The sequence below is a fragment of the Betta splendens genome, chromosome 13, assembly GCF_900634795.4.
Source record: "Betta splendens chromosome 13, fBetSpl5.4, whole genome shotgun sequence".
In the NCBI taxonomy this organism is placed as follows: domain Eukaryota; kingdom Metazoa; phylum Chordata; class Actinopteri; order Anabantiformes; family Osphronemidae; genus Betta; species Betta splendens.
The window spans coordinates 19,582,362-19,606,573 of NC_040893.2; the positions used below are offsets into that span (position 1 = coordinate 19,582,362).

Sequence of the window (24,212 nt, forward strand, 5' to 3'; positions counted from 1 at the left end):
ACGTTAAGGAGGAACAGCCAGTGAAGCGGCCGCTGATGGGAAGCCTTTGAGGTGCAGGATGAATGGCTGGTCTTCCTGCTGCGTTGCAGGATGGGAGTGGAGCAGGAAGCGACTGGACGATCGCAGCCAACCAGGAAAGCCGCCGGGGGTTGCAGAGGTGCTGGTCCAAACCCAGAGGCCAAAGGTCACAGCAGACAGAAAGGAACAATGTGAGACCAGCAGACAGCAACGAGGCTCCATGAGCAGCTTCACGTCAGACAATTCACAGGAAAGACGAATCACTGATCCTCACACGTCAGCAACTTAAAACAGGCTCCAAGAGCTGTGTTCAGACGGATCCCATTAGAGCTGCATATTTACACCATAACAGTAAAAATGACCCGAGTCAACGAGAGCATCACAGCTTCTACTTTAACTTTAACCCTAATAAAAAACAAGACACGCTGCAACACGAGGCTGGAAAAGCTGCTTCACAAACACAATCTGACAAATCACAAACACCAAACAAACAGGCTCATTGGTCGATCATGTACCAACTTTATTTAAATAATTTGATAATCTCACCTACAGTGTACAGTTAGAAAACTCTGGTCAAATTTACAGAGCGAGGACAGAAACAAACGTACAGTTAAACCCAAGGAAAAAGGAAAAGACAAATGAATCACTGTCACAGTCGTCGCAGCCGACAGCCTCCGCTGGCGAATAGGGAATCTGTCATTAGAACTAATAAAAAAATAAGCCTGTCTCCTCTTCACACTGAGGTTAGAGGTAATCACATACTCCACATGTAAAATGATTGGGTTCAGAAGTGACAGCGGAGACAGTATAATTACTCCAGTATAAAAAATAAATTAGAACGATCAACATTTATACACAGGACAGTCGGCGAGGACGCTGAGAGCTGATACACCTGCTGGAGAAAGTAAAGGACCACATTTAAAAGCATTTTAAACACGTGCCAATAACATCATGGGTTTATCAGGCAGAGTGGGAACAAATGCCACAACTCATGTGTGACTTCCACCGTTTAATGCACTGAATGAAGTGGGTTCATTCACTTAAGGTCCAAATCTAGTTTCTGATTGTCACTCTGTCACCATACAAGTTCAAAATAAACTTGTCTTCCACTGTTTTATTAAAATGTCACGAGAGGCTAAAATGTGTCGGGTCAGTGACTCAAAGCTGATCAAAGGAAGTGTGGTTTCAACATCAGTCTCACTGATGCTATTCCTAATTATCAGACCTGTCCTGAAACGTTATTCATGGTTTGCTTGTTCAACATTTACAGTCTTTTATTCTTTTAGGAACAGGTAAAAGTGGTTAGGGAGGCAGCACTCAAAGGTCAGAGGTCACCTCCTCTCACAGCTGAGCAGCAGCTTTACACCTGAAACAGTACATGAACTGCTGTAGGAGCCTTGGACGAGAAACCATCCATTACCACCTTTAGGACACAAACTGACAAACTAACTGTGCAAATTAGAAAAATAAATACTCAACAATTTAAGCTGAAGATATATTAAAGTTTATCTCTACAGGAAACGTGAGTCTTAGTGACAAGATGGATGCTGTGTAGCGAGGTCAGTTAAGGCTAAGGCAGGTCTGTTGTTCGTTTGGATCTCTTTTGAATGACATTTACTCCCATCTGGTGCCAAACTCTGCCTGATCTGACCTGCCCAAGATACAGAACACATCAGTTTAACACAAAATATAAGCTTAGAACTAAAGTGAAAGATGATAAAACAAGATGTGAAACTAAAATTAACAAATAATGTGTTTATGCTGTGGTGAGAATAACTGTTTTATTAGGCATTGAGATACTGAGGATACATTTATTTATACATCGATACGGCTGTTTAAAATATAGATTTAATTTTAAACCCTTCCTGCAAAGCCGGGAGTCTTTTATAGAATCTGAATCTACAACACTGAGTGTGTGCTTGTCTATCAGTCTGTTCATAAAGGCTTGTTTGAGCCAGTTTTACAGGCAGCTGCCTCAGTGCGCTTCTCTTTCCTTATCACTGATCTCCTCAGTGTCCAAAAATGTTAAAACAAGCCAATAACTGAACATGTAAGGGTTCCAGTGTGTTTTTTGTGTGGGAGTGGGTTCACTGGCAGAAGGGTGAGGCAGTGGGGTCAAAGCCTTTGAAAACGTCCTTCAGCGAGGCGTTGTCCTGCTCCGTCGCTGCCTGGTCCGGCTGCGCAGGGCTGTTTCCACCAAATGGGCTGCTTGTCCCACCAGGCTTTGCCGCCTGCTTCACCACCCCGAACAGGGATGAAACAGGAAGGTTGTGGATGCCTGCAGGGCCCTGGTCAGCAGCAGCACCCTGCCCCGCAGCTGTGGCTGCCCCGCCTGCCCCAGGCCCTCCCTGGGCTGTGGAGTTAGGCGACGGTGCAGGCTTGGGGCGAGGCCTGTTATAGCTGTTGTATCGATCAGTTCCTTGCTCTCCACTTTTTTCTGGCTCTGGTTGGTCCAGTGCAGACTTACGAACGAACAGGGGCTCCTTGGACTTGGGTTTACCTGCAACAGGGTCACTGAGTTTGGAATCTGTGCTGGCTGAATTGGGGGAATTGTTAGAGCCACTGCCAGAACCAGGGCTGCCTGGCTTGTTAGTCCGAGGATCATAAAGGCTGATGTTGCTCAGCACACTAGCTCCCCCTGGTGTTCCTGTACCCACACCGCGCCCTGCCACCCCTGAGGAAAGCAGCCTGGGATCATAAGGGGCAATAGCAGGCGGCGGAGGGCTGGAGGATGCTCCTGGAGATGTAGGAGGAACAGACGAAGGGGCTGGATCTGACGGTTGTTTCAGTGCTGACTTCTGTGGCTGGAGACGGGGGTCTGTGGGGGCTTTCCGGGCCATACGGGGGTCGACAGGCTTTTCTGCAGGTGCAGGGGGCATGGGGGGAGGTGAACCCACCAAAGAGGCGGCGGGAGGGGGAATAAGAGGAGGCGAGTGTGACTGGGACGGACTGGAGTTGACAGTCTTTAAAATGCGTGAGAGCAGCTCAAAGTCTGGGATGGAGGAGGAGGATGGGGCAGGGGGGTCCAAGGAGGAAGGAGGCTGTACAGGAGGAGGCTGCGAGTGAGGGAGCGATGTGTGATGCTGCTGTTGAGTGCGAGAGATGCGCGAGTCGAGGGAGGACACAGGAGGGATGCCTGGTGGGAGCGGGAGCAGATCCTGTTTAGGGATAGGCAGTGGAAGCAGATCTTCAGGAGACCAGGTGATGGTTTTAGAAAATGCAGGCATGTACAGAACAATATCCTTCTTGATGTGACTGAACTGCTGTAGCTGGGAGCGTGGGTCTCTTAGAGCCATCCCCATCAGAGGGTCTAAAGGAATCGGCACCGGTTTGTCCCGTAGAACACGTTCTGTCTCCTCTTCATCTGCTGCGGGGGCCGTAAGAGGAGGGGGCTTGTAGACCAGAGGTGGTTCTGGTTTAGAGGCAGGAGGTAAGTGGGAGCCGGCTCCTGCTGAGGCAGCCACAGCCATTCGGGCTAACCTGGGGTCTGCAGGTGGTCCAGACGAGGATACAGGGGGCATGGAGTGGGAGTCGGGGACCTGGCCTGACTCTGCAGCTCGTGCCAGGCGTGGGTCCCGAGCCAAACGAGGATCTGCTGGCCGAGTCAATGGGCTGGTAGCCGGGACCTTTTGGAGACGAGGGTCACTTGGGGGCCCTTCAGATTTTTGAGAAGCCTGAGTCTGCTGACGGAGAGTTTTCAAGATGGACGTCACACTGCCACCACCATCCTCATCCTCACTGGAGTACCAGTTCCCTGAGTCACCTAGAAAAGATAGATGTTGGAATTCATAGCATTTAAATATAAAATACACTCAACAAGGACTCAAACAAATACCCGTATCTGTCTACCTTCAGCATCTCTACTCTTCTCTGCTCCTCCTTCAGCCATTCTGCGAGCCCTTTCCTCTTCCTCTTGTTGCTTTTGTTGGATTCTCATGAACAGGACACGCTGAGTTGGAGGAAGGAAGTCTGGCACAGAAATCCCTCCTTGATTGCTTGAAGCACCATTACCAGAACCTTCTTGACCACTTGACTGATTTCCAAATTTCCCTGTTCCTCCTCGCTCATCTACGCCAGAAAAGCCCTGATAGTTGTCACCTGAGTTAGAGAAAGGCAAATGTGGTCATTTGTCTGAAACTATCATCTCTGACAAGACACCAATATAACCTGATGTTAGTTTTAAATCAAAAATTAGTTCCTAAACTTCACTCTCACCTTCTTCTACCACCCCCTCCATCTTCATACCCTCCTGCTGATTGAAGAAGTTATTAAAAAAGTTTCCTCCTCCCTGAGGAGGACCTTGAGGCATGGTACCCCCGTGTGGAGGGCCGTCACCAGCTGCAAATCCTCCCAACATAGGAGGGCCCATGTTTGGAGGGGCCTGGTTCATCCCCATGTTCTGCATTTCAGGGGACAACATGCCTGGAGGGGCAGGAAAGCGGGGAGGGGGTGCACCAGGGGCTCCCTGGGGTCCAGGTGCAGTAGTCTGACCCGGATTGGTGCTGGGTGTTTGGCTCCTGTTGGAAGAGTGGAGCTGGAGTTAGGAAATATACAACTGATCCTAAAAACAACAGTTTTGCTGATTATTAATTAAACAAAGGATAACATTTGTCACATGTAGCTAATTAACCAGACCACAACAAAAATGTTCCTAAAAGTACTTTTTTCCCCCAGTATAATGTGTTTCTGGCTTATAAAACAATTAAACTAACCAAATAGTGCTATGGTTGCCTACAATTAAGCAAAGCAAACACCTGGCTTGCCAACCAGTCAGCTTCTTTTGATACTACTAATAAATGCATTATTTTTCTTTTAAATTATCTTCTGCAAAAGAACGTAACAGTTTTTCATCTTTTGAAGATTCACTGTGTTCCGTTTTCTTACCTGACAGCAAGTTTTTGAGCCAGCTGTCCTGTCGGCTGAACTTTAATCTCAAACAGTGAGGGGATCTTCTTCCCTGCACCACATGCACCACCACCAACAGCACCAGGGGGTGGGGGACCCATATGGGGAGGTGGACCACTTGAAATTGGAGGACCACCTTGAAAGATACTTCCATCAGGTCCATGGATAGGGGGACCAGGACATGGGTCAGGGCCAGAAACAGGCCCTGGTGCTGGTCCTGGAGGACCTTTCATTGAAACTGGCCCCTGGTTAGGTCCTGGTAGACCACCAAAGTCCCCCACTAAAGGCCCGCCAAAATCTGCTGGCCCTGAATTGGTGTCCATAGAAACAGGCCGAGGTGGTGTGGGCAGGAGCCCAACTCCAGGAGGAGGTTTGGGAAGAGGGTTTATTCCCTGTTTCTTCAGCTCCTCCACCTCTTTCTCATCCTCAGCTCCAGCCTCTGCATCCTCTGCCAGCATCTGGAAAACCAAACAACAAACTATGAATCTAAAAAACCCATTTACATCTTACCCAAGAACAGAACCTCAATACAGCTATCGAAGCTGGATCCAATTAAATATAAACATTGAAATACTGTAAATATCAAGCCTAAACAGAAATGGTTGAAAGAATCGCTGACATGATTAAAGGTTCCTACCTTGTTGAGCAGCTCCTGAGTGTCTTCGTTGAGAGTTTCATGAGAGAACATACATTCGTCACCATTGACACAGCTACCTGTGGTGTGGAACAGCTTACAGGGGAATTCACGTGGCATCAGAGTCAAGGAGAAACACTTGCAAAGAGATAACGATGACATTTTTAATAAAATGAGATTTGAATAGAATGCTAGAACCTGACTTCACAAGGCTGATGTGTGGTTAACAGTAAAGGATATCATGCATGTAAGGGCAGTGATTGGCACGAGCACAAAATCCAGTTATGTAGAACTTGCACAGCTCCTTCTTCTTGGGCAGTTCAATGTCATGGCTAAAGTTGCAGTGGTCCCCCTGGAGATAAAACAGACCACAATCAATCAGATGGTGAGAGATTTGCCTTGGGGTTAACTTTGATCATTTGTGCCATCTTACCCAGGTGCATCTACCCTCGATGTAGTACTTGCAAATGGCTTTTCCTTTCTTATCTTGGTGTTTATCGTTGTGATTCCTCCTTCCTGGTCCATCACCTCCGTCCTAGACAAACACACAAACCAGCACATTTGTTTATCTTCATATTCTGATCCCAGCCTCTCCTTCATAATGTGGACACTGACATTTATGTTTAACAATTACAAAGGTCTCACCCCATTGTCCATGTCTCCGTGGTCATCATCATTTCCCATGTCACCTCTTCCTCTACCCCGGTTTCGACCCTTTCCTCCTCTGATCATACCCCGCGGTCCTTTGCCTCGACCTCGTCCTCTGAGTCCTTTACCTCCTTAAACACAAATTAAACGCGTAAGGTTAGTGGATACTTGGCTACTGCAGACACTACTGTGACGACAAATCAGTCATCAATGCGAAAACACACAACTCTTAACAACTGACACCCACTCACCTCTGCCCTTAGACTTTTTGTACTGATTCAGTTCTTTTGAGTAGTCATCATAATCATCATCTCCCATGTTGTCATAGTCATCCTCCCCATACTGTAAGGACAGATGTCGACATATTTTTCAAAGTTAATAGAAGCATCAACTTTAAACAAACTTAACTTAAACAATTATTTAGACTAAATAAGCTTAAAAATGTCATGATGTGGTGTAAGAACTTGGTAAAAGTAACGCTACAGCACTGATGATGATTTAATGCATTTACTAATAGATGATGTGTATTATTTCAATATTAAGAAAATGATTACTTCTTTTCTGAAGACCACCTACATGATTGACTGAACACTGGGGGGGGGTTTCAGTTTTAAACCTCACCTCCATATCGTCTCCGTAGCCATCTCCATCATCGTTGTCTCCGCCCATCTTTCCTCCTCCACCTCTCCCCCCTCTCCCTCTGCCTCCTCCCCTTCCTCTTCTCCCCCCCCTCATTCCTCCTCGGCCTCTCATGCCCTTCATACGCCCTTTGCCCCCTGGAGGGACACAGAGAAATGAAGTGTGTGAGTTGCCGTAACTGCAGACGCTGAATTGAGAGACTTTGGTAAATAAGTTCCATTGTTTAAATTCAACTGTGCAAATTAAATGCTGACGCAAGTAACACTGCAAGACTGCTAATGAATTTACCACACATTAACAGCTTTCCTCAAGGTCAACTTTTAGAGAATGTTGTTATTACACAGTTTCAATAGTGTGTGTTTTTTTTTGTTCCCGGACCTAACCAAACTTATATAAACCCACCTCGACCACCACGGCCACCTCCACCCTCTTTGGCTTTGCGGTACTGGTTGAGCTCCTTGGTAAAGTCATCATAATCTTCATCTCCCACATCCTCATCCTCCTCTCCCTCATAGTTGTCCTCATCATACTCATCGTAGCCGCCGTAGCTCTGCTTTTCCATCTTCATGTAGCCCTTTTTGGAGCCACCGTAGCCTCCATGAGACTATAAGAAAAGACAAGAAAACATTTAATAGTCCCTGGGGAAATTACTTCTCACAACAGTACAGATTAGAGAGCATAAAATAATCAGTGAATGGAAACAGATAAGATGCAACACGTGGGAATGCGTTGTTTTTACACTTACAGCTGGAGGGTACTGAGGACTGTACTCTCTATACTTCCTCTTCTCATTGGGACTGTAGTCAGAGTCATCGCTGTAGTCAGAGTGGTCATCATCAGAGGATGGGTGACGCTAGAGATATTAAACAACAAAAACATACAGTGAGAAGACTGAAAAAGTTAATTCCTATCATCTTTATCCCGTCAGGGACCGCCACATGAATGATTCACATGGATGCCCCTCCTGATGCAACCCCTCTATTTAGTTGGGCTCAGGACCCGCACAGAGGTCACTGGTGTGCAACTACTGCAGCTAGATTCAAACCGCAAGTGCACCGCGCTATCGTCTGCGCCAAACGGACGGGCATACAGTGAGAAGACTATTTTCAGATAAAGACTGTTAGGTGCAGATATCGGAATGAAAATGTCAAAGTCATTACTTTGTGTTTGGATTTGCGTTTCTTCTTGGCTCTCCGTTTCTCCCTTTCTCGTTCCCTCTCTTTCTTCCTCTTCCTTTTGCGACGATGGGCTCTTTCACCATCAGAGTCACTGCTCACATGGCGGTCCCGGCTCCGAGGAGGCCTCTCTCCAGCCCCATCTCCTGCAGCTTCACCTCCTCCGCCTGCCTCCTCGCCGCCATTTTCTCCACCTCCTGCTGCAGACACACCTCCACCCATCTGCTCCATTTCTCCCCCATCATCTTCCAACTCGCCCTCTTCCAGTTCTCCATCCTCTGGCCTGTATATAGAAACAGTTCACATAAATGGAAGTTACAGATCTGTGACTGTATTGAAAATCTTGGCAAGGACCACTTCAGTTCCCCATTTTCACAACGCCAGACCTCACATTCAACATGGAAAACTTTAGTAAGGTTCAAGTTTATAAAAAAACAAAAAAAAAACAAAAAGCAAAGTTGTGAGACAGCACATTACTGATGCCAGCATGTGGTTAGCTACAAGGGCCGGACCCTCACATGAGGCAATGTGAGCAAAACCACGCAAAGCTAATTGACATGGATCACATGCAGGTCTCTTTTGTGGGGGTGGTGGCTTGGGGAGGGGTCGACTAATTTGTGAAGAGTTTATGAAGGAAGGGCGGCACAGTGAAAGGAAACAAGATTTGATACATGTATTTTGTTTAAATTATAAAATGGTGACATCAGTCTAATTTTAATTGCATCTGTGTTTGTGAGATCAAGAGGTAACTGTAATCAGAAAGCCTCTACTGGATTCTTTACATTAGCCAAGAACTAGACCACAACCACCTACAGAGCATAGCATGGTGTTCCATCACCATCCAGTGTTTTCCATTCGAACTGGCAGGGACATGGTTTCACTTGTGGCATAGGCTAAAACAGCTGCCAGTACAGTTGCATCTAACTTGTCCTGTTCAAGTAATTAGTTCCTGCCTCAACAGAGGTCCACACCCAAAGTAGGCTGACAGGTACAGTCTGTAGGATGCTGGGAGTGAGACCTGGGGTTGAGGTGATGTGAACGGAGCTCCACTTATTCACTGATGGGACTGGAGTAACTGACAGAGCAGCTACATGACCTGCTTTAAGCCACACTGTCAGCTGCAGTATGTATGCACTGCACCACAACCTCAGCACTCAAGCTTCCTCTCGTGACAACCTTCAGGCATAAGAGTCTGGGCTTAGTCTCTCTTTGTCTGCAAAGCAAGTCACTCATGATCGATTCCAAAACAACGCTACAAGTAAATGCAAGTCATCAGCCCATTCCATCCTAAACAAAAGCCAGGTACACTAATGCGTATTATCAGAAGATAAGCTAAACTGGCCAAATCACTACATTTGATAAGTGTATGGATGCCGTGCCAGAGGCCCTTAAATAAAGATGACATAAATGCTAAAGACATGCTGAGTCTTACTTTTCCGTCAGAACATTTTTTCGACCAGTTATTATAATGAGGATGAGGATAATGATGAGGAGTGTTAGATTTTTAGCAGTCAATTGTGTCTTTTGGTAGAAAACCTGGGGTTGCTCAACAAACACAAACTTGTTTTGCAGCAAACCAAAGCATAACCCAGAAATAAAACACTTGCAAATGTGTCTTTATATTCACATTTAGTCCAAAGGAATTTTGAACAAAAACAATAAATATTACCAGTCTGTTTGACCAGTCTATGGAAAGGAATTCTGCTTGTGTTTTTGTCCGACAGTGGAGCAATAAAGCAGCACAGCATCAGATACTACCACCTCCAGCACAGGTTCTTGACCCTGTAGCTGCCATCACCACTACCCTACTGCAGAAGTACCACTACTCAGTCTGTCGGCTACTGGAATAAAGCTGGCAAGAAACCCCCTGACAGACTATGTCTGTTTATGGTAGCACAAGAATCTGGCTGTATAATAGAGGCAGGTGGTTGTGAATATGTAGTGACTGGGATCCACTGTGGGTATAAGCGTCTGGCCACTCTAGCCTGGTGAGATACTACATACCACAGGTCACCTGCTGCCACCAAAGCACCAGTTAAACAGAAAGCCCACCTTAACGTCTATGAGCAGGTCAGGCAAGGAGGAAAAACAGCACATTTACCTAATGACTGTCTAAATTATTATTACACATATGAGCAGCTAGCAACAAATGCAGTGAAGTCCACATCTGGGCAGTCGTCGCCATCCAGATTTCCACTTTACCAACGGGTACAACCACACAATGAACCTTACTAGCAAAGAAGAATATGTCTCTAAATTGACTTTGAGGGTTTACCATGCATTCTGGTACAATATTAGCTCAGTGGACGACTCCATAACTTACTGCCATAAGCCAAGGGCCATGATTAAAATGGGGAGTACTTACTGTGACAGGCTTTCTCCATATTTTGCACTGAAAACCATGAACAACCTTGCACCCTAAGCTTTAAGGGTCACTAGTGGGGTTTGTGGGACTGAAGGGGGGGCAACTGGGAAAAGGGAACTTTATGTTTTGAAACACTTCGGGATGCTTTGCAGACGTTTTACACACTTTAGGGAACTTTTGTGGGGTCTGGGACGAGTCAGTGAGGACACGGCTGTGATTAAAAGATCCGTTAACAAATATGGAAGAACAACAAGTAGAAGAAACGTATTAGTCGATTAAGATAGAGATTTGGAACATAATCAGCGTGTAAGAGGGGACGAAAGGCGCATTAAATGAAAGGGATCACAAGCACAACCCGTTTCCATACAAATTCTGTTTGGGCAAAAACACGGCGACTGGGATTTGATTTCGAAGTGCGCAGAGCTAACGTTAGCCTAGCCTCCAAGGTTTACGCTAACTAGACGAGTAACGCCACAGCTGAACGGTTAATAAACGACGTCTAACGACTCCGGAACGTGTTTACTGGACGACGCATAAAAGCGAAGCACCAATGAATCTCAAACAAACGTTACCATTAACTTTAGCCGTTAGCCCAACCTATCTTTCCGTTGGCAACGGCGTTGCTAATGTTAGCTATCAAGCTAAGGCAGCTAGGTTAGCCGGAAAATAGGCCCACGGCTAGCAAAAACAACCATTTGGATATTTTCGCCTACGACAGTACAATTATCATCACAGCACACACACTTAGTTACAATAACCTTAATTAGTTAGTCCGCGGCCCTAGACAATGGACAGGTAGCTAATTAACCGATGCTTTATAAACGTTGAAGTGAACATGGCGCTGACAGTGTGGCCGTCTCGCTCGAGCTCGTCTTTTTTCCCCCTCACAAGCGGAGTTGAGTCGACTGATCGCTGATTGTGAGAACATAATAAACCCAGGGAATAACGTTCTCCCAGGTGCTTTGTGGCCTCCCAGTTGACGTTCTTTACCTCTGTACTCGTTTTCCAGAAAAGGCGAGTTTAATCCCTCTGACAGAAAAAACAAAAAAGAAACCCGGGCTTTTTGTGTAAAAGCACAGGACAAATAAATAATTTCATTTAAATATGATTGTAGAATTACTCGACCTTTCGTCAGTCAGAAGACTGTTGTGTTCGTGGTTGGTTGGGGAGTTTGGATGGACAGTCATGCTTTCCACAGCCATTTCCTCTAGCTACATTGAGGTGCAAAAAAATTACAAGTCGAAACTGGCTTATGCGTCACTTCACTAGGATCTACTTGTTTTTGAGTTTATGAAGAGTTTCAGTTCATTGTAGGTAATTCTCCACTACAGTTGTAAGAGAAATATGATGAAATTGAGTCCTGACGTTCTCCGTCCTACTGTAGCGATGTGAAATGACGACTGATAAGCCTAAAATGGCTGACCGTCTTCTCCGAAAAGATCGGGGGCGGGTTTCTCCGAGGATGACATCATGACGAATGGCTGTCCTAGACGGAAATTACCGATTGAATTTGCACAGTGTTAGTTAGCCGCCGAGTTTGACTTGCAGGTGTTGCAGCCTAAATATTTTTGAATATTTTTGAATATTGTTGACAATATACTATATTAGAAATTACTAATAGTCAATAATGTGCAAACAACATAAAATATATTACTGTTGATATTACATAATGATTTTCAATGCTATATATAATATTTTGTATAATACGTTTAATTTCGCTCGTTACTAATTATAATATTTATAATATAGTAATAGTATAGTAATAGTCATTTAAGTTCAATTTGCCAAAATAATTTAAGATGAATGAGCAGCAGTTTGGATTTTTCTTAAAAATAAACAAAAACAAATAACTTTTTGGCAATACATCACATATGGCAACCAAAATTATGTTAGTGGTTCATAATAGTGTGATGTTCATTTGCTAGTGTTTTATATGCTTTATTTATGCCTGTTGATTAGGTGCAAGAGTTTATTTCAAAGCCGATCCTGTTAGTACAGATGAATGTACAATTGCACCCAATCATTTTGAAAGTACTACAATGCACTTAGATATATTCTCCCACTTTGTTCGTCTGTGTAAGCTATAGAGCTATATTAAGTAAATATAACCACTTTAACTAAGACGTTTCTAAAAAGTAACAGTCTACACCGAGGGAACAAAACCCACTGTATTATTACGTTCAAATTGTTTTCTAACCTACAGGTAATGGCAAAACGTATATAATTTTAAAGTAATTTTGCAGTGATTAATGAAGAGATCCTTGAGAGAAAACCCAACAAAAGGAAAAATTATGATTTTAGGATTTTAATTATATCAAATACATTAAAAGGATCAAGATTAATGCCAATAAATAAAAGATCATAAATATCAAATTTTAAAGGACTATACTTTTAAAAATAATTAATGAACAATGAAAAACGATGATATTTAAAATGGAATTCTTTTTTGTTTTTTACGTGACGTCATCATCCAGCGTCCATTCAGCCCGACTCAGCGTTTGAAACAACTATATTTGCAGCGACATAAAAAGGCAATTTTACTCCAAATCCTTCATCTTACGGGTAACCTAAAATGATCGATATGATCGAAAAGGAGGACGCGGTCATCAGCGAAGAGGAGGCGGCACAGTACGATCGCCAGATTCGATTGTGGGGGTTGGATGCACAAAAACGGTGGGTTAGCTAGCTCAGTTAGCCTGCAGGGCTAGCGGCGCAATGGACGCTTTGAGCCGTCGCGCTTCTGCTGCGCTGGTTTTCAAGTGTTTAAATTGGAACGATTGCGAGCTTAATCAGGATGATTTTAGTATTTGCTTGAATACATGTTGCTAGGAATAATCTTTAAGTGTATTGATGTCAGGGACGTTTGAATTTTGTTTATAGATCAACATACACAATGAATGGCATTGGGACACCTTATATTGAAGTGAAAGTCTATGAAAGTACGTCGCTGGAGATTCTGCCAATCCACGAAAGTAGACCAGAAATTTACTAAAGACCAATACTTTCTTAAATTTTGTTACAACTGTAGCTCCCTGTGTTACTCTGTAAGTAATAATTAAACAGTCAGAAATAATATCCATTTCCTGACTGTTATAAACATAATATATTTAAATGACCACAGTAACGAATGCAATAATCAAAATGTAACGTATTCATGTATTGAGTCAGTCTGAAATGCTTTCTACAGATTGCGAGGGTCCCGTGTGCTGCTGGTAGGTTTAGGTGGTCTGGGGGCAGAAGTGGCCAAGAACTTGATCCTGGCAGGAGTTAAAGGCCTCACTTTGCTGGATCATGAACAGGTAAATAGGCTCACACCCTACACACACAGATGTGTATATCTCTTGTCACTACATGCTCCACCGTTGGGTTTACTGTAAGATTTAGAAATGGATTCGAACTGCTACCTGATCTCCAGGGTGGTTTATTCAGAGCTCAAAAATGAAAAGTTAGAAAACCTCATGATTATGTGGTGTTCACAGTACACTCTTCACCCTAATGGCCTTTCCTTCATCTGCGTCCACTAGGTGTCAGTGGAGTCATGTCGAGCTCAGTTTCTGGTCCCTGTGACGGCCCAGGGTCAGAATCGTGCTGCAGCCTCTCTGGAGCGCGCACAGAACCTCAATCCAATGGTGGAGGTCCACGCAGACCCTGACAAAATTGAAGACAAACCTGACGACTTCTTTTTGCAATTTGATGCAGTGAGTAAAATGAAAATGTAACCAAGTCCAAGTTGAACTGTTTAACTGAAATACAGCTGTGTCCAAGAACAGTAAAATGTTTTTTTTTCTCCAGATGTTACACTCGTAACATCTGGAGAAAAGATGAACCCTCAGACAATAGTGTTTCCCTTTCATTAGATGCTAAAACACATTGGATGTCTTGTTTTTATATTTGAATCTCTTGTTAATAGCTGTCAAGTTTCGAATCACTGCGGTCCAGATCAGCCTGTAAGCACTTACAGCTTAGTTTGTGCTGGAATACCTCAAAATAATGTTAGCGTTCAGCCTGTGTCACTCGGTCTAAACAGTAGATGTCGCCTGTAGCTCATACTATACTGTATGAAAGAGTGCTGTGGATGGAGAATGATTCTAAGATAAGATAAAAGATAAGATAGACCTTTATTTGTCCCACAATGGGGAAATTTCCATGTTGCAGCAGCAGTACAAAACAAGAGCAGAGTCAAATTATGTACAATTTAAGTAAAATTAAAAATGTATCCTCTATATATATACACACATCCACACTGAGGTGATGGGTGATTCCACCATGGATTGATCGGATATTGCACAAGGTAAAAGTAAAAGTTGGAGCTGCATAGTGATGACACCGTTTCATACAGGGGGTGGGCATCGTTCTCCATCATGGATGATAGCTTAGCTACCATCCTCCTTTCTCCCACCTCCTGCACTGAATCAAGAAGCCGCCCCAGAACGGAGCTGGCCTTCCTGAACAGCTTCTCCAGTCGCTTCCTGTCTGCTGCTGAGATGCTGCTGCACCAGCAGACCACTCCAATAAAAGATGGCTGATGCCACAACAGAGTCATAGAAGGTCTTTAGGAGTGGTCCCTGGACTTCAAAAGACCTCAGTCTCCTCAGCAGGTAGAGTCTGCTCTGTCCTTTTCTATACAGTGCGTCTGTGTTGCGTGACCAGTCCAGTTTATTGTTGAGGTGAACACCCAAGTACTTGTAAGAGTCCACTCTCTCAATGTCCCTTCCCTGGATGTTCACCGGTGTTAGTGCAGAGTCTGTGTGCCGGCGAAAGTCTACCACCAGCTACTTGGTTTTCCCTGCTTCAATGTGGAGGTAGTTCCGCTGGCAATGTGTCCAATGTGATTGTACGTGTTTATAGGGGAATTTAAAATGCAGGTACACAGCTGACCATGACATCTTGTGTATTAATAAGAAATGTTCCTCTCAGATGCACAGTGTGAAAAACAACATTGTTCCAGCTTAATAGAATTATGTGACAAAAAGCTTGTTATTCTGGTTAATTATAATATTGTTGTAAAGAATTGGGACAAAGTTGCATGTTTTCATTGGCCCTGTTTTGAATGAACAGTAACAGTAGTGAGTTGAAGGTTGGTTTTAATTTGTTAACACAGTGACAGTTGCCTCAGCATTTAGCACTCATTTCCACATACATCAGAGAAACAACACAGATTCTTTTTCCTTCTGTTGTCTGAATTGCCGACAGTCTTCCTCCCTCTGGGGGAACTAACTGAGGGTCAGGAAGGAGGAGGAGCGATGAGGGAGGGATGATGAAGAGAAGCAAGGACGGAAAGAGATGAACGTTAGTAGGACAGCGTGGAGACGATAAAAGGGTTCAGAGAGAAGAATGCAACACAATTTGAAAAGCTGGAGATAAAATAAGAATTAAAGAGCAGAGTGGGGCTTTCTGCGTCGCTCTCCACCCCCTGCTTCTGCTGTGGATCCTCGCTTTTATCTGCTTCCACGGATGTATCTGTGTGAAGCTCAGCAGGAAGATGGAGGGTGATTAAAGTAGAGCGGTTGGTACGAGGCCTAATTACTGACTGATGGCTTTAATACAGTAGAAACACACACACGGTCCATCTGGGTACTTGCAGAGTGCAGCTGACGAGGAAACATGTTTGTTTCAATTATTCATTTGACTCTGTTGCAGGAAGGAACCGAAAAATGCACGTAAAGTCAATAGCTGATGGATTTGAAGTTACACATCTGAAGGAGCTGGAAACATCTCATTCAGTATTTGTGTAGGAATCAAAGCCTGTGAGATTTATTGATCTGTTGGGTCATGATGGAATTAGTGATAATTGTTTCCACACCAGTTTCCCTGGTTCTCTCCACTTTCTTGTGGTTTAATCACACGTTACATTGATACAAATGTTTGCAAATTATTTCTAGGTAGGAAAAAGGTGAAGTTCAAGGCTGATGTTTCGTACTTCCTCTTTTTTGCACTTTGTATGAAAAATAAACATTAATACTGAAGAGAGCGACTGAGTCTGCATATGTTCTTAAGATGGTGCCTGTTGCAGTATCAGCCTTATCAGGGAGCTGAGGCTGCTTTGGGTGTACTGGACTAGGTCAGCAGGATAAGGTGGACCCAGCCCTTGGACCAGTGTTTACAGCAAACAGCAGCTCACCCTGATGTGCTGGAAACGCTGTGTCTCAGTTCATCTGGCTGCTGACCAGCGACTGTCACTTTGTTTTTCTGCAAGTCGTGTGCGTGTGCGTGTGCGTGTGCGTGTGCGTATGCGTGTGCGTGTGCGTGGACGGTGGGTGGACGGTGTGTGGACGGTGTGTGGACGGTGGGTGGAAGCCATTCTGCCCGTGGAACTCTCACACACGCCGCACACACGTGGCCCACAAACAGCCTGGACCGTTGCACCACGCCTTCAGTTAATCTTTGCACTGAGCCCAGTTTACTGGAAGAAACACAAACTAAATAACTGAAGCTGCAAATACAATGTAGCAGAACCTATGTGAGTTTCTAGACGAGTCCCAGGTGATAGAAATGGAAAGAGAATGTGTCCCCATGCACTGACAACCAGGCTAACGTGCAGAACAGGAAGCAACAGCCTTTCTTTAGTCTCACAAGTCATATGAGCTTCAGGTTCTTCATTAAATTAAAGCAGCACTTCCACTTCTGGTTCCTGATTACATGGACTTGTCACAGTAAATTAACTCTGTAGCCACTTTATGACGTAAACCTGTCTAGTCCACCATTATTTTGCTTTCACTCAGTTTTGTTGAGCTGAAACTGTTTAGTTTATGCTGGAGCTGGAATTGTACTGTAGTGAGATACGTTATGTGATGGCTTCAATGCTTTGGGAACAAATCTGCAGTCTGTTTCCAGCCTACAGAATGGACTTGGACTTCTTCGGATGTCTCACGGGCGAATTTGCAGTCTGAAACCTTAGGACATTTTAGTATTATTCCTGGCTTATTTAGGGCTTCATCAATAGTTGCCTGATCTTTTCTTCGAAGCTGCTTTTAATTTAGATTTTACCAGGTTAAATGAAGAGGATGCATAAAAGCAACCAAGCCTGTGACTGTTCTTCCTCCCTCAGGTGTGTCTGACAGGCTGCTCCCGGGATCTGATGGTTCGGGTCGACCAGCTCTGTTCTCAGCGCAGCATCAAGGTCTTCTGTGGGGATGTCTACGGTTACTATGGTTACATGTTCTGCAACCTCGGCCAGGAGCACAACTACGTTGAGTGAGTGTGGCTGACAAATTCATGTGTTGAAGTTTTATCTGGAGAGATGGCTTCTCACATCAGTGCTGGTTTAAACAGTGTCACACACACAGATCTGCAGCCTCGCAGGCAGGAAGCCGTGAAGCCTCACGGGTTCTGTGCTTTTAGCATGTCTCAGCGTTACGTTCCTAAAGCAAAAATAATGAATGCACAGAACAAAGTTCAATCAAAGAGACAGAATAGGGATTGAATGAACTAGAACCTAGACTTTCTGTTCTTCCTGTAGTTTCTGCTGCTTTTCCAACTGCAGCAAAACTGAATGGCACTGACGACGCTTGGGTTGACGTTTGATGTTTTACTGGTTTCAGGGAGAAACCCAAAGTAGTGAAACCCAGTGGAGAAGCCAACGATGGGCCAGAAGTGAAGAAAGCCAAAGTGGACCCCAATGAGACCACCATGGTGAAGAAGGTAGGTCCTTCACAGCCCGAGGAGCCGTCACCATGCATGTCCCCCGTCTGGCCCATAAGCAGAGGCTGGACTTAATCTACTAAAAAGATAAGAGAAAATTACAATTTGTGAATCTGTTTTTTTTTGTTTTTCTTTAAAGCCCAAAGAAAATGCGCTTTCTTCAGTGCCGTTTCAGTTTTGTTTAACTCTTTTAACTTTAAGTTATTGACAAAGGTCACAAAATCTACTCAAAATATTGCCTGAATTTGCTTCACATCTGTCTTAAACGTAGTCAGGTAAATAAATCTACTCCTGCTTTAATCTCCAACCAACAGACGGTGGCTTTCTGCTCTCTGAAGGAGGCTCTGGAGGTGGACTGGACCAGTGACCAGGCCAAAGCCAGTCTGAAGCGCACGCCTGTGGATTACTTCCTGCTTCACGGTAACATCTTCACTAAATTTAATAGTATTTATTTTGCTGTTATAATTTCATTTAGACGAAAAATCCCAGACGGGCGTTTGTATGAGGCAAAGACGTGGCTGTTGGAGGGCTGATGATGGTGTTTGACTTGAGACACTTCTGTGTAGGAGGTGGGACACAAGCAGACGTTTCCTGCAGGGAATTGATGAAATGTCACAAAGAATCCTGAGACTTCTAAAAAAGTCTAGAAATTTGAAACTGAAACGCGTAGGAGCCCATCGGCGAGACTGAAACACATACCATCAACATGCAAAGCGACTGACTCCAGTCTAGCCAGCGAACACGTGCACGGAAAGTCAGTCCATGAAGTTTGTTAAATGTCATGACAGAGCGAACGGTGAAGAGTTAAATGTCAGGTTCCACCAAGACGAGCGGTGGTCTTAAAGAAGGCCGGGTCGGGAGCTACACAACTGTTCCACATGAATAATCACACGAGCCGTGGAACGCTGGGCGCCGTCCGTCCAAAGGAACCTTCTCATCCATTAACAAAAGGCTTCCTGTTTTCGGTGAGCGACGACCTTCTCATTAGCGTTGTTATGGTGCCTCCTGTCACCTGCACCGTCCCCAACGTTGTGCGAGTTTCCATCACAGGCTGTCCATGGCCAGTCATGTGCACTGCGCAGAACAGAGAACAGCACGACACCTACACCGCAAGACAGCCAGCGTGTAAGCACAGGAAGTGACTCTCAAATTATTATGGGCTGCAGTTTGGAAATATTGAAGTGCAACTTTTTAAAAACGTGAGCCTCCCAATGTGGGAGACTCAAAGATGTGCAACCAAACAGTGCAGTTCTGAAGTTAGTTATAAAATGATCCAGTGGAGAAAGTCTTTCCAATCTGCAAAAGAAAAGAAACAGTAGAAGTGAAACTGGGGTTTTTGTCAAAGTGCATCAACTAAGTAGTGAAGTAATGAAAATGAATGTTTCAAGAGCATTGTGTGCTGTAATACAGCTATAAAACAAAAGCCTCAAAATATTACACTGGTGCCTCAGCCATATTTGAACAGAGTTCCCGTTTATAAATCTGGATGCTTAAACCACAAATGAAGAAGCTGCAGCTTAAAAGGTGACTGAAGTCATGCTGACAATCAGCTGGATGAAGCTACGATCCAGCAGAGCAGGCTCAGCCCGACCCGACCCGCTCAGCCCGTGCCTGCACTGTCTTTGGACCGTTATATATTTAAACCTTGACGTGTTCTAGAAACAACAAACCCACCAGTGGATTTGGACCGACCAGCTCCAAACAGCAGCACAGTGACACGCAGTGTGTGGACTGATGGACCGGTGCTGGTCAGGTGCGCTGATGTAACTGAACTCATGGTGCATGTGTGGTGTGACCCTGTTTGGACGCGAGCCTCGGTTTAAGCTTCCTGTCAGGAACGGGTGTGTTCGTTCTAGTCTCACTGAAGGAGATACTGGAGCTCATGCTGCTGTTGCTATTATTGGAGCTGGTGGTTGTTGTTTTGGGCCGACCGATGAGGAAGTGGCTCTTCCTCTGTTACAACTGCTTCCTGTCTCACTAGGAACAGCGTGTGATGTATCTGTATCTATGAGATGAGTGTTTGCTTGGACGTCGTTAGTCGTTGTGTCCAGACATGATGTGCTGCCTTCCACCTTCATGTTCCGGTTCTGCCTCCTTGAATATTTCCTCTCAGCTCTGAAGCAGTGATGCAGTGTAGAGATACTGTCACTGTCACTGTTCCATGTTCACATCATTGTGCTGTGATGAAACTCGGTTTGATTTCAGCCTGATGCCATTGATGCCACTTCTCAACCTTCTACTGACAAAGGGCAGAGCTGTCGTGTGTGTGTGTGTGTGTGTGTGTGTGTGTGTGTGTGTGTGTGTGTGTGTGTGTGTGTGTGTGTGTGTGTGTGTGTGTGTGTGTGTGTGTGTGTGTGCGTGCTCGCGTGCACATGCGCGTGCGCTGGTGGAAATGGCCGTGGGAGGACTTCCTGCTTGTGGTTTGAGTTAATGGACGAACAGGAAACACGGGGGCGGAGTGTTGATGTTTGCTCCAGTGCGGTGCAGTTGGAGAAGTCGGTTACTCTTTGAAATATTGCTCACGATCAAACCAAGTGCACGCTTCTGATTTTTAATTTTTTACAGTCCTGAATCTGACACTTAGAAGCAGGAGACTATTTTTCCACCTTAATATTTCGTTGCTGCACACGCGCAGGTGTGAGTCTTAATTTGATGTGGGGGAGCGTGGGCCTAATCGGATGAAATGGTTGATGGTGCAACCACAGATCTTATCTTGTTTCAAAAGGAAACAGCAGTGAAGATGACATGCTGTCTTTCCATAAGATGATAATTCACTTCAAATTAGAAATGACAATAGATTATATGGAAAAAATTGCTTTAGTTGTACACTTATTTCCAGCCCGTAACTGTCGTTACTCACTTTGCTTCCGGCTTCCTCTGTCTTCTCTGCGTCTTCCAGTTTTGTTAAAATTTCGTACCGACAAGGGTCGCGACCCCGACCCCCAGTCCTTTGCAGAGGACAGTGAGCTGCTGAGGCAGATCCGTGACGACGTCCTCGAGGCCCTGGCGGTGAACAGTGACCTCCTCAGTGACGACTTCATCAGGTGAGCGTCTTCACGCGTCTCCTGGTTCATAGCTTCATCCTGGGGCCCCTGACCTGTGTTCTGCAAACATGAAGACCAGCTCCCGCTTCCTGTGCATCCCATCACATGGGCTGGTGTTTGGAGACCAGATGAGTGTGGTGTTGTTGGTGACTGGTGTGTTTTCTTGTTATCAGCTACTGCTTCTCTGAGATGTCTCCAGTCTGCGCCGTAGTGGGAGGAGTTCTGGGACAGGAAGTCGTCAAGGTGAGCAGCTTGCACATTAATACGGGGACAAACGGCCTCGTTTGGATGGTGGTGTCCTCTCCCATGCATCTATCTCACTGTGCTGCAGCGAATGAATGACGCTAGTGTTGTGTGCGAGGGAGCCAGTCAGCTGACAGGTGGCCTCTCAGCTGGTTTCTGCATCACACACAGACAACCAGCAGCAGCTCTGCTTGGTTCACAAGAGATTTTCAGTGTGACCACAGCACAGCCCAGTGTGACGCTTAATAGAAGCAGTCACTTCTACTGTCCTGCCGCTCAACAACATAATAAACTCATTGATATTGCAGCATAAGAGGACAATGGAAGCGTTTGTTGGAAAACATATGACTGAACACTAAACGCTGTGCATGTACAGTGCATTGTTTACAGCCCAGCTGATCTTGGCGATATGTTGTAGTGAAAGGACAGCGTTCATACATTAACATAGACCAACACGTTTGCTGCTGGTGACGACGCTTTACCAATGGTTTATACAGCAGCTCTGATCTGTGGAGGTTTGCAGTCAGTTCAGTTCAGAACACAAATGATGTGGGAGCGAGTCACCGCTCGGACCGTGGATCCGAACGTTCAGAACACGTTACGTCAAGTTGAGTCCATGGGTGGAAACATCAGAGCTGGTTGTGTGGATGCTGTGAGCTGTGCGTCGTTGGTTGACCTCTGCCTGACCTTGTGTTATTTTTAAATTTGAGTATTTCGGAACGTGTGACGCTTCTCATCGGTCTTATGTGCTTCCGTTTGCTGCGAAAATCTAAGACAAACTACTGAACGATAGTTAAAGCTAAATTCTATTTAGATTCTTGATCATCAGTTGTTGTGGTTACAGTCATTAAGATTCGTCTCACTGATAGATTCATGTTATTATTGAATGCACCCAGTCCAACACAGCGAAGCAGCCAACCGATATTGTGCATGATCTGATGCAGCACCGCCGGCAGGACACCTGCTGGGTGCGGTGCACGCTGACCCCAGGCTGAGGTCAAGCACAGTTCAGGTCAGGGTTAGAGGAGGGAGGAGAGGCTGCGCTGGCACCGGACCAGCCTGCCGTTTCTATGGCGACGGTGATGAAACACGCTGCAACTGGCCACGATGTCTCGCCGGTGAATGCGACTGACTTCACTGCACACAAAGCGGAGCTCACCTCATGGACCCGCTGCTGGAAACGTACTTCCAGCTGTGTTAGGGTTCGTTCCTTGAGCGCAGACGTCTCGGTGACCTTCACTCTCTTCCTGTTGTCGTCCCAGGCTCTGTCCCAAAGAGACGCTCCTCATCGCAACTTCTTCTTCTTTGACGGTCGCAAAGGCAACGGCGTGGTCGACTTCTTTGGACCAAAGTAAACTTCTTCTTCTCATGGGTTTATTTATACCAGTACCTGCTCCACTAGTCATCCAATGTTCTGTTGTTCATCTGTCTGTTGTCTGACCTTGACAAACGACATGTTTACTGTACGACTTTTTTACATTTGCTAATAAATGTTGTTGAACAAAACAGTCTCAGATTTCTGGATTTTATCAGCACTGTGTTATTTTACACCTGCTACCTGAAACCACTTTATTAGGTACACCTGTGCAGCGGCAGCTCCCACTGTGGCCTCAATAACAAACCTAAAGAAGAATTCTAACCTTTCTGACAACTTCAACGTCAAAATAAAAGCCTTGGAATAGTGGAACTATTGACAGAGCTGCTGTGGTGCATTGATTCACACTGGACCTATGTTCAGAGGGAGTTTTATTTTAAAATCAAATACATTAATAATAATAATTAGCTGTTACAGGTCTTTAAACACTTCACATTGTGAATATTTACAGTTTAATCTCGATAATTCAAACATCCATGAAACCTATAGATAAAATCACACTTGACTAAAAGTCTCGTTTGTTACACAACGCACCAGTGTGGGTGATCAAAGAGGAAACACAGTTATACAGTCATATGATTTCCAGCAGCATCCATGACTGTATTTGGTAAAAACCTCTGTGCTGACATGTGACTCATCAAACCAGACGTGGTTGTGCAGCATCTCCGTGACTGTGCAGCTGCAGCAGAACAATAGGAAAGGGCGTGTGCAGCGAGAGTCAGCGCAAAGCGTTTCCTCCTCGAATCCTCCCAAACAAGGCTGTAGCAGCAGCTACTGTGGCTCAACCTGTTTGACCTGCACACAGGGAAGGAAGGAACACCTACGTGGACCCACAGCAGCTGCCTGCTCACGAGACTCTGCAGACACAGAGAAGCACAGGCTCTGAAAAACAGATTCAGATTCTGGGTCGAACTAGTTTTTCATATCACTTTTAGGCTTCTTTATTATCCTAAAAAACAGGAAACATTTCAATGTTTTATATAATAAAGTATAACAAATAAACTATTTTTCTTTAAACTGATGCAACATTAACATTGTAGGTTTGATGGAAGAACGAAATGACTGTGTCTCCCTTCACAGAAGGTCTAGTGTGTAATCTGTCATATTCCCCTGGTTTGTTTTTTGTTCATGTATATTTGATCCTTTAGTTGATGAAATATCCAGAACTGACCTATTTAATTCCTGGACTTGTGCTGGAACTGCAGAAATGTGTGACGAATCTTTCTGAATTGAAGTCCACAGGCGCATCGGGTTCATTGTGAGTTCAGCACAGACAGCGACGAAAATAAAGCTCATAACACAGTGTGAAGCAAAATAGCAAAACAAGCGAAGCCGTGAAATGGAACCAGCAGCGATCAGCCGTCACTGTGCTCTGCTGCTCTTTTCCTGGGATTTGAGAAGGGGATTAATTAGAAAACGTCCCTTTAAGCTCATTCTGCTCCTTTAATTAAGGCTAAACTCTTATCTGCCAACACACGCTCACTCCACCAAAACTTTATCTCTGCCTCCTTCTCTGCTGCGTCCT

General features: G+C 44.9%; 2 protein-coding genes and 1 long non-coding RNA gene across 5 annotated transcripts; 1 reads left to right on the forward strand and 2 right to left on the reverse strand.

Annotated features, from left to right (window-relative positions):
• Positions 1 to 514: 514 nt before the first annotated feature.
• zc3h4 (zinc finger CCCH-type containing 4) lies at positions 515 to 11,808 on the reverse strand. 3 transcript variants are annotated; one of them, XM_055514031.1, is made up of 15 exons: positions 11,510 to 11,808; positions 11,375 to 11,413; positions 8,005 to 8,302; positions 7,590 to 7,697; positions 7,247 to 7,448; positions 6,827 to 6,981; positions 6,457 to 6,547; positions 6,203 to 6,336; positions 5,991 to 6,092; positions 5,798 to 5,909; positions 5,561 to 5,670; positions 4,903 to 5,381; positions 4,234 to 4,535; positions 3,868 to 4,116; positions 515 to 3,781 (listed from the first exon to the last, which is right to left on the reverse strand). In XM_055514031.1, exons 1-15 carry the CDS (start codon positions 11,584 to 11,586, stop codon positions 2,106 to 2,108), a joined length of 4,134 nt encoding a protein of 1,377 aa, XP_055370006.1. In that variant the 5' UTR covers positions 11,587 to 11,808; the 3' UTR covers positions 515 to 2,105. The 3 variants fall into 3 exon arrangements, with proteins under 3 accessions (XP_055370006.1, XP_029027214.1, XP_029027215.1); XM_029171381.3 differs by lacking the exon at positions 11,375 to 11,413 and having other exon boundaries at positions 11,510 to 11,807; XM_029171382.3 differs by lacking the exons at positions 11,375 to 11,413; positions 11,510 to 11,808 and adding an exon at positions 10,385 to 11,348.
• A 1,034-nt stretch (positions 11,809 to 12,842) lies between these two features.
• On the forward strand, positions 12,843 to 22,820 carry sae1 (SUMO1 activating enzyme subunit 1). The gene is made up of 9 exons (XM_029172105.3): positions 12,843 to 13,057; positions 13,572 to 13,683; positions 13,909 to 14,082; positions 17,433 to 17,578; positions 17,926 to 18,025; positions 18,340 to 18,445; positions 20,925 to 21,069; positions 21,243 to 21,312; positions 22,575 to 22,820. Exons 1-9 carry the CDS (start codon positions 12,957 to 12,959, stop codon positions 22,665 to 22,667), a joined length of 1,047 nt encoding a protein of 348 aa, XP_029027938.1. The 5' UTR covers positions 12,843 to 12,956; the 3' UTR covers positions 22,668 to 22,820.
• On the reverse strand, positions 15,452 to 21,017 carry LOC121202661 (uncharacterized). Its single transcript, XR_005898467.1, has 2 exons — positions 20,886 to 21,017; positions 15,452 to 19,321 (listed from the first exon to the last, which is right to left on the reverse strand). It is a non-coding gene; the product is annotated as an uncharacterized LOC121202661 (long non-coding RNA).
• Positions 22,821 to 24,212: the final 1,392 nt, after the last annotated feature.